Here is a 10433-nt window from a genome sequence, read left to right on the forward strand (position 1 = left end):
ATCGTCGCCTTTCCCTATATAAATATATAGTCAAGGTCTTAAATAATAAATTTACCATAGAGTACTTTTGAGAATGTTTCATGTCGAAATTTAAATAAAGCAGGCCAAGCACGAATGACTACTGAAAATGTTATAATTCGACGTATAGTATTCTTAAAAATATTGCGACAAGTCCCTAGCTCTGTATATCGCTGGCTTGTATACGTTTAAAAAAAACAACACACACACACACACACACACACACACACACACATTCATGGTTAGGACCTATAAAAAGAGGGGGAGGCGGGCCGGTGTTATAGAGCCAGACCCCCCACCCCACCCCTAGTGAGACTTCCCCCCGGAAGTCTGGCTCTAGAGTGAGTCTTCACCCCAGGGGGAAGGCTCACTCTAGAGCCAGACTTCCCCACAGAGCCAGCCTTCCCCCCGTGGAAGTCTGGCTCTAAAGTGAGCCTTCCCCATGCGGAAGTCTTGCTCTAGAGTGAGCCTTCCCCCAGCAAACTTACTCTAGAATAAACATTATCCCCAGGGGGAAGACTCACTCTAGACCCATAAAACCCTCTTGAAGTACCCTCAGGGGGAAGACTCACTCTAGACCCATAAAACCCTCTTGAAGTCTCGCTCTAGAGGGACATCCCCGCCCTCATCCCCTCCTGCGCAAACTATGAAATAAATTTTAGTTTATCGGACAGGGAATTACTTACCTACCTACCTACCTACCTACCTATACCTATACCCACCTACCTCTATCTCTCTACATACCTACCTACCTACCTTTCTACCTACCTACCTGAAGTTGTACAAGTTTAAAAGCATAACCGATATTTGTACGCAGATGAGAAGAAACATGATTCGAATTTTCCTGATTTCATTTTTCAATCTTCTAAAACTAACCACGGCATAGGTATTGTGTGGGTCACAGTTCAAGGTCTATGGGTCAAACAAAATGACTTAATTCCAATGTGTTTTACTCACGTGCACAGTTTTCTTCTTGTGAGTTTAATGAAAATCATTTAATGCTCTGCTGAAAAAGGTCGTGGTATCTAAACAATCTCCATAAAGTGATAGTAGTTTACCAGGAATAAATGAAGGGGGAACCCCTGCTATGGGGAGGGGGGGGGGGTCTGGCTCTACAACTAGTGATATAGTAGGTCTTCCCACGGGGAAGTCTGGCTCTAGAGTGAGACTTCCCCGGGGGTTCTCCTGCTCTAGAGCCAGTCTTCCGGGGGTAAGTCTCATTATGGGGGAAGGCTCACTCTACAACACCGGAACTATTTGAATCCTTGTTCTAATGCATGATGCATTGTTGGTTGTTTGTAACTTGCAAAAATGACAATTTTTCATGCAACTGACATGAACCAGTTGTTTACAATACCAAAGCTTACAAAAGTGAATCGAACACATTCAAAATATATACTGCATGATGTCTACGTGGACTCATGTTATGATATTTCAATATTCAAATACTCTATAAAAATCAAATACAATATGGTCATTAATTGTGATATGTCTAGTCAACTTATATTCAGCGCAACTTTGATTAAATCCAGTTGCGGAGAGAGAGAGAGAGAGAGAGAGAGAGAGAGAGAGAGAGAGAGAGAGAGATCGAGAGAGAGATCTTACCATGATTATACGTATACTACGTGTACATCTATGTTGACCCTGTCAGTCGATCTATATATGAAACATTAACATCTCCTGTAACTCATACAATCAAGTGAATTGACATTGACAACGATCGAGATGAAGATGGCCAAGCACAGTGCATGGTCGATAACAGTTCGATTTGTGTAAGGTGAGAACTTTAAATGTATCTCTCTCATTGATTTGTGTAAGGTGATTTGTTAAATACCTTCTCTCTCTCTCCCCCCCCCCCTCTCTCTCTCTCATTGATTTGAATGAAAGGTGCTCAAACTGAGCTTACTGTTGGATTAAAATACGATCATCACAGTGTGTGTGTGTGTGTGTGTGTGTGTGGTAGTTCAACATGCTCAAGGTAATGTACGTTCTTGCTATTGTGACAGGGTGATATTTTTCTAAAGTAAATATATTATTTCATTATATTTAGATTATGAAAATTAGTACATGACAAAAGTTGTCTTAACTTTTGATTTATTTTATGTACAACTTAATAGTATTTGCAAATATCTCTAAAGTTATTTATAGATTATGAGATCATAATGGTCAGTAATAGCACCATGTAAATATTTATAGAATATAGAACTCTCCAATTTCATTGGTTGTCTAAGTTCCCTCTCTTTACTATTGTTCACATTTTGAATTGTCTTCTAAGAATATAGAAGTGTTTTCCAGAAGGTTTTCCTAGTATAATTTGAATGTAAGTAAATATGACTTTCTTTCGAGTTTTTATGATCATATATAATTCAAAGTACATGTGCTTACTTTGAATTAATACATTTGCTGAATAGTTAGATTTTATGCATTCTCTATGATGGTAATTGAGGAAGAGTGATCATATGCATTTCTACATTATCTTTAAATTATCAATTACAACTAAAGAGTAAAATGTATATCAGTATGAATGTATATTAAAACTATAAATAATGATTGAATCAAATGTAGTAGTTTAAATATGTTATGTGTGAATGTCAGAGTGTTCGAGTAGTATTCAGCTATTTTTACTTTTTATGATTTCCTTGTGTGAATAAGTAATGTAACATTTAGTTTCACACAAGTATTTGATATTTCATTATTTCTATATAGATTTATTACCGGCACATAGAATATTCTGGACCTGACCAGAAATTTGGCTCTGTGTCACACATATATAGGTATGGCATTGCATTTTTTTTGTATATTCTTTGCATGATGATAAGTTCTGAATATTCTTATCAAGTTGATTATTTAATTAGTCTATGATTACTTAAGTGCAATAGTCGAGTAAGATAAATCTATTTATTATTTATACAATATAGTAATCAATAGTCAAATATATCTTTATAAGAACTATTAAGGGGAATAACTCGTGATTGTAAACTGTGCTGAGCAAATGAGTTTTCTTTGTTGATATTTTTAATTCATGATATATATTATATGTGATATTCTTGTTATATATTTCAGAGTTAATTAGAAAAGAATACAAACTCTGATAGAACCCTACCATTGGTGTTGTGTTGTTTACTTTATATACCTATACAACCCATGCACTATTACACTATATAATGAATGTCGTGTTTAAGTCATATGTAGTGTACGTATACATTAAATGCACCCCAGCCGGGCCGATGAGGTATTCAAGGTGAATGTGCATCACATCATATATGAGTCCGTACTCTCTCTCTCTCTCTCTCTGTGTGTACATACATGTTGGTGTACAATCTGACTAAAGTACAGACCTATATATGCAAGGTGAAGATAACGAACAGTGATCAATCTCATAACTCCTACAAGCAATACAAAATAGATAGTTGGGCAAACACGGACCCCTGGACACACCAGAGGTGGGATCAGGTGCCTAGGAGGAGTAAGCATCCCCTGTTGACCGGTCACACCCGCCGTGAGCCCCATATCCTGATCAGGTAAACGGAGTTATCCGCAGTCAAAATCAGTGTGCCAAGAACGGCTTAACAATCGGTATGAAACACGTCAGACAGCATTTGACCCAATGCGAGGTTGTATTGACGAACTAGATCGTTATAACGACCATAGAATTTGCGAAATGCTGACTTCAATCGAGACTGTTGAAATCCCTGTACCATCAACTTGTTTGTCAGTAGCTTACCTCGATTTAAAAACTGACTATACCCAGAACAAGCTCATATTGCTACATAAATGTGGGAAGTTGACGATGGAGAAGCTGAAATCATCCCGTTTGTCATACAGTTGAGTTGTTAGTTTGCCGTTAATGTCTACTTTCAATAAAATATCTAAGTATGAAGCAGAAGTGGACGACTCTGTGGTGTCCTTTATTTCGAGCTCACAGGGATATATCAAATCGACATATGAATGAAAGCTATCATTGTTAATAGACAAAACGTCATCGATATATCTAAAAGTCGAATTGAAGGTCATAGCGAGAGATTTTTTCTTCTCACGTAGAAGTTTTTGAATAAATTCTGCTTCATATGAATATAAAAACAGGTCAGCTAACAAAGGAGCACAATTCGTGCCCATGGGAATTCCAACAGACTGTTGGAAGACCTGATCACCAAAGACCACGAAGATATTGTCAATGAGGAACTCTAACATATTTTTTATTTCAACTTCAGAGTACTTGTGCGTGGAATCAGAGTGGTGTTTAACAAAGTAAGTTTTTGAATGACTGATCACTAGATATGAATATTTCCGTTTGCCGATTTTGTTGAAGAAGCAACTGTCTATGATGTCAAAAAGTCTAGTCTTTAATTTATCGTGAGGAATGGTCGTGTATAGTGTTGAAAAGTCATAGGTTTTAATGCTATTGATTTGGGAAAAATTCTGTGATTTCAAGTTTACTAAAAGTTCTTTAGAATTTTTTAGAATCCACATTTGATTAACACCACTTCTGGCATATGTAGTCGCACAGTAAGTTTGAAGTTTCTCCTTCACAGCTGTTAACATTTTCGTGAGGAGCAAAGATAGGGGCTTGGTAGAGCACTTACTGGATCCAGCAATGTATCTTTGTAAGGGTTTTTATGTAGTTTAGGAATCCAGTATAGGTACGGTAACTCATATTCATTCGTGTCTAATATAATAATATAGGTCTGTACTTTAGACAGATTGTGTTGGTGTATAGAGGATAGCAGCATTATTATATCGCCCCGGCCTCTTTTCTCACATTTCATTAATCTGTTTCCTTGAATTAACTTTGAATGGTAAATGTACATTTGCCCAAATTGAACATGCATAACAAAGATGAAAATGAAAAAGTAAAGAAAAATGAAAGAAAAAATATCTTGAGACGAGACGTCACTGCATTGAAAAGGAAGACGTTCTGTTCTGTCTACCTGAGTTTTTCTTTAATGATTTAATTTCTTTTTTAAAATATGTGATAGGGCCTAGCATTAAAATTTTACGAGAGAGAGAGAGAGAGAGAGAGAGAGAGAGAGAAGTTGTTACACGGTTTTTGATTGGATATACCAGAGCCCTTGAACCAATTAAATTATCTGGAAATGTCTACGGAAGTGTAACGGATTTGTTTACATGGTCGTTTGGTTGTTCGAAGATAGAGATTTAGATTTAATTTCAACTTTTCTGAAAAGGTATAGACTCTTTTGTTCTGCTATTCATGTAACTCTCATCAGTTTTACTAATCTGTATTTCCTGTTAAACGTTTGGTTCACGAACAGACTTGCAGTACGGCGTCAGCAGAGCGAGACAGGCCTCGTACAGTTCCGCAAGCACGGTACAACAACTAGCGGTAAACCTGAAAGGCCTGTTCAACCCCTAAAAGTTTTCGTCGGCATAGACGTTTCCATCAACTTTTTCAAACTGTTATTTTAGCAAGACAACGTTTATGGGTTTTTTTAAAAGATCGACCTGGAGAAGCTGAATTAAATTGTCCTCTCGAATTTCCTCCACAGTATCACTGGGTTCTCATTTTATACTACTCTAGATTACCGATCATGAGTGATCGCATTTAAATTCTTTAAGATTACACCAAATCTTTGAATATTCCTATGAGTAAAATTAAGGACCTTCTGTAACTCGAGTGCTTAAAATATATATGATTCTTTGATTGAATATTAAGTGTAAACAAACATATTGTAAGTAGGGGTGAAACGATACAGTACCTTTTCGATTTTCGATACTTTAGTCTCGATTCTATGATTTTCGATTCGATACAATAGCATGTACCAAATTCTTTATAATGCTAAGCTTTTTTATTTTCATTGAATTTATTGCTCTCTGTAAATAAATTCTACATATTGTAAAAACGTTTAACACCGAACAACACTCTTGTCCTAGAGCCGAAATGTCGCCATAGCAGGGATTTATACATTTGGGGTGCATTTTTCAACTCGACGGCGTCCATTTTGATACAGCAAAGTTTACTCGTATGTTGATTGGGCAATTTTCAATTCCATTGGTTAATCAGAACCCGTGTTATTGAAAGCAATGTATGCTATGATTCTAGAACCGTATCAAACTGAAACAGACCCCGAATAAATCAAACGTCGAATCGAGACCACTACATCGCGATTTGGCCGCATTGTGATGCATCGTTTCATCCCCTAATTGTAAGTAGGTAATTATAGCGCAGGTAGAAATGTAAATGATTCAAAACTATTTTGTTGAACCAGGAACGGAATCCAAGGCCCTTTTGTCAGTACTATGGAGCTCTATAGCCAAAGAGGACTGCTTCTGAAACCACTGAGCTATCATGCTTTACATGTCCCAGTTACTAACCAAAACTATCACATTGATACCCCATTTCTCTTGAGATTTCCCTGCCCCCAAGAAATCACTCATCAGGCTCTGTAAATTACTTGGAATGAGTCATTTGTTTTGTGCCTGTGTCACATGAAATACTGGAATAATGCAAAAACTTGTAGCTGGACTGGAAATTGAACCCTGGACCCCTGCATCGGTCAGGTTCGCTACCACCGAGTTATTCAGCTTCATATCCACCGCTCTCTAACTTTTATGCTTTCAAAATTTTAATAAGTTACCTAAAAAAAGTGTGACATATGCAAAACTTGGAGATTTTCTTTGTTTATAAGCCAACTAATAATTTGTTCAAGCAATTTACAGTCATATGTCTCTATGAATTGATTTAATTCTGAAGAGTGTCACAGAACACTTGTACTTAATGAGAATCCAGTTAAGTTTGTTGACAAATGTAATCAGGTCGATATAAGTTACAACTTTCTATTTATGCCAGTCCAGGTGCTGTACGAGCTTGGCTTGTAATCTTTGATAATGATATGCTAGTTAGAAACAAAATAAGAAATTTTCTAATGGATTGGAGTATTTTCTCAGGTTATCAAACACACAAAGAATGACGTCGAAGTGTGAAATCTCATGAACTATAGGGGTAACGTCATCAAGCCATTGTGGATTTTCGTTGGCCAGATATGTTGCCAATTTTTGTTTTGTATGTAAATACTACAGGTGCCACCTTTTTGATTACAGAATAGTGTTGATTTTATTCATTTCGAGAATCGAGATCCCCAGTCAGAGAGAGATTTAAATGTGCTGCAACAAGGCTTTAAATGCAGAATTTGTGTTCAGGGATTTATCAAGAAAAATAATTGGATTTATTCGTCAAGATGAGAATGGGTAATGATGATTTTTTTTCCCCAGGATCATGAGAAGTCAGTTTGTTAAGTGCAATGTATTTGCATTTAGTCTGTAGGGTAGAATAGTCGCTGTTAATTCTCTTAACAAAAGCGGATTTTAAATGTGATTCTTATACCTTTAATCTTGTGATATATGATATCTTTAGAAAATGTTCCCACTACATTGAGGTCAACTAAAAAATGTATGTTTCTGAAAGATGATGAGCTGTCATTGTATGTATCAAGTGTAAGGTTTCAATGTCTGCAGCTAGTGTATTACGCATAAATCTATTCTAACAATCAAAATGGATATGAAATCAGATTAGTGAAGGACAGCCAATGAAATCTTGATACATGTACACTTGTGGGTTAAGTTTTGAAATTTATCTTCTTTTTTTTATTATTTTTATTTCTATTTGTGTTATTTTATTAAGGTTTAAATTCAGACAATAAGATCATTAGTGATGTATTGGAAATAACAGAGAGAGAGAGAGAGAGAGAGAGAGAGAGAGAGAGAGAGAGAATATCTAGGTGAGCTATCTCTCACATTCAAATTTTTTTGTTTTGAACCATTCATATTTAATTCATAGAGTGCAGATACTGACACCCTTGTGGTTGTGTTTTATAACAGTATGAAGTTTTATACATTTTTCTCATCAGTCATTTATGAATAAAAGTTGGTTACAGTATTTTTTTTTTTTTTATGACAAATCAAAGCTGTTTAGCATTTCAGTTTCTGAGAATACCATGAATGTGCTAATTGCCTTTCTGTGAAAATCGATAAGCAGTCTAAATATATGGAAATTCTACATGTGTGTAATTACATAATTTAATTAAAAAAAATTTATCTCACCTGAGCGGAAAGCTCGAGTGAACTTTTCTGATCACCTTTCATCTATCATCTGGCTCTCAGTAAACCTTCACAGTTTCATCGTCTTCTGTTGGACCAATGTGATCCAAACTTGACACAAAGCATCCTCAGGTAAAGGTGCTTCCTTGCAAGGGGGGATAATTAGCAATTTGTTAAAATTGGGTGGGGGTAATTAGAAAATTCCTTTTACCCAAGTTCTACTTTGAATAAATAAAATGATATGGGGGGGGGGGAGGGAAATTTTGTGTGTTCAGCATCAGGTGGGGTCATGATAAGGATTAAAAATTTTCATGCCAATAAAGAGGGTAATTTTTTAAAAATCTTCTGATGAACCAGATTGACTCAGGGGAGTGTTGTGGTCCATGGGCCTCTTGTTTATGGTTATTGATGTATTTCATCATGCATATATATGGCATATTAAGCATGATCTATATACTTAACTCAAAATGTAAGTTGAAAATGAAGACTATTCTGTTTTCAAATTAAATAATTCAACTGGTTTAAAGAATTTATATAATTTTACATAACTTTGATTTCATTAAAAAATATGTAGGAAAACTAAACATTCTAGATCTTGACCGAAGAATGATGAACTGTTTTTTACATCAGGTGCGTTGTTTCCAGTTAATATTTACTTTTCTAATGTCATTTCCTCATGAATGCAATGCTGTTGTAAACATTTTAGAAATCAGTTTCAGTTTTGAAAATACATGAGGGTATGAACTGTGATGCTTCATTATGACATTTAATGGCTGGGAATTCTGACAGAAACTCTTTATGAAGTAGGCCGGTATGGAGCTTCATTATGAATTATTTTAATGGCTGGGAATTCTGACAGAAACTCTTTATGAAGTAGGCCGGTATGAAGCTTTATAATTCATATACCCTTATGTACATATAATGAAATTTATTTCTTAATCTTCAGTATTCATGATAGCACTGCATTTTACATATCCTAGCTGGCACATCAAGTCATTAAGAAAGATAAATTTACAATCAATAGATGTGCATCATGCAGATGAAAAATAGAAGAAAAAGTCATGTTAAGTTGTGTAGAAACCTGGACGTGTATTATATTTTTCCAGATGAGTGAGAAAATTTGATTGAATATCAGATGTACTCTCCCGTAAACTCGGAAACCTGTCAATCAATAAATGCAATAAGTTTGTTAAAGACATGATCTGCAGAAGTCTTATAACATTGCAATAAATGGATGAAATAGTTGCTTTCTTATGCAAAGTTGTTAAGGAATGCAAATTGCGTAGGGTATTAGTATTATAGGGTGTAAGATAATGGGAGCATAAGGCAATTTCTGTAATCGACAAAGTTGCTGTAATCAACAAAGAAATGACCTCATGACTCCATTTTTGTTTACAGATATCCTCATAATACAAAAATCTACCTAGACATCTTTTTCTTGACGTATTCATATATTTAAGACAAGAAAGATATTTCTAATCTCCAAATAACTTTTTATACGCAGGTCTCTGTGATGTAAAGATAAAGTTCCTTTATAAAGTCGTGTATAGATATTGAACTGGCGAAGGTTTGTTATCACAGGAACATTGGTGATTTTGCATACTTAATGGTAAAAGCTTATCACAGTTATGTCAACCTGATTTTGATAACTCTTGCTTAAGTGTGTATAAATAATGTGCTGCGATTCTTGGTGTACTCTGTAATCAGAACAAAATAGTTTCTCACAGGTATTTCATGATATATCATGAAACTTAATCAAATGCAGCACGGTTTAATTGCACAGAATATATGTCTTCATGTAACAATTAAATGTACATTTTTCAAAATACATGCATATATGTGCTTAAATGTCAGTGGGCCTTTTATCATATTGTGTAATAGGAATAAATTACATGTACAATCTTCAGATCATTATACATGTATATTAAAATGGATTATGCCAAGATGGACACAACAACACAATGTAAAATTACAATCTCTTCTTTTGTGTATGATCCTTTTAAACAGAAGATTTATAAATTGTACATACATTCGATCATTTCGATCTTTTGCTGTGTGAATAGATTTTGTTTATGCTTAATCATGGAGTATTGAGGTATAGAATCAATTTATGTTAAGTTTATTTTGTTCACATTTAAATTGCTACCTAAAATTTCAGATGGCAAGAAGGTAAGAAATACCATGACTACAGTTCGAGAGGCGGGGTTGTCCCGCCCAGAGGCGGGACTTGATCCAAGATTGACATCCAATGGAGCCACTAAAGAGGTGGAGGAGTGTCATGTGTCTCAGAAGCTAGCTGTTCTACAGGAGGAGAGTCTCAAACCAATCAAAGAGGACCTGGCCGAGTGGATTGCACGGACACT

The 10433-nt window shown here is 35.5% G+C and overlaps 1 protein-coding gene across 2 annotated transcripts in view; it reads left to right on the forward strand.

The window, feature by feature from the left end:
- Nucleotides 1-5912: 5912 nt before the first annotated feature.
- Nucleotides 5913-10433, forward strand: part of LOC125675629 (growth arrest-specific protein 2-like) — a 17478-nt gene continuing 12957 nt past the window's right edge. For both annotated transcript variants that reach the window (XM_048913390.2, XM_048913392.2), the window contains exons 1-2: nucleotides 5913-7221; nucleotides 10229-10433. The exon at nucleotides 10229-10433 is cut by the window's right edge and continues 2 nt beyond it. In XM_048913390.2, the coding sequence (XP_048769347.1) occupies nucleotides 7212-7221; nucleotides 10229-10433 (215 nt within the window). In that variant the 5' untranslated portion in view covers nucleotides 5913-7211. The remainder of the gene's footprint in view (nucleotides 7222-10228) is intronic.

The sequence above is a fragment of the Ostrea edulis genome, chromosome 3, assembly GCF_947568905.1.
Source record: "Ostrea edulis chromosome 3, xbOstEdul1.1, whole genome shotgun sequence".
Classification (NCBI taxonomy): domain Eukaryota; kingdom Metazoa; phylum Mollusca; class Bivalvia; order Ostreida; family Ostreidae; genus Ostrea; species Ostrea edulis.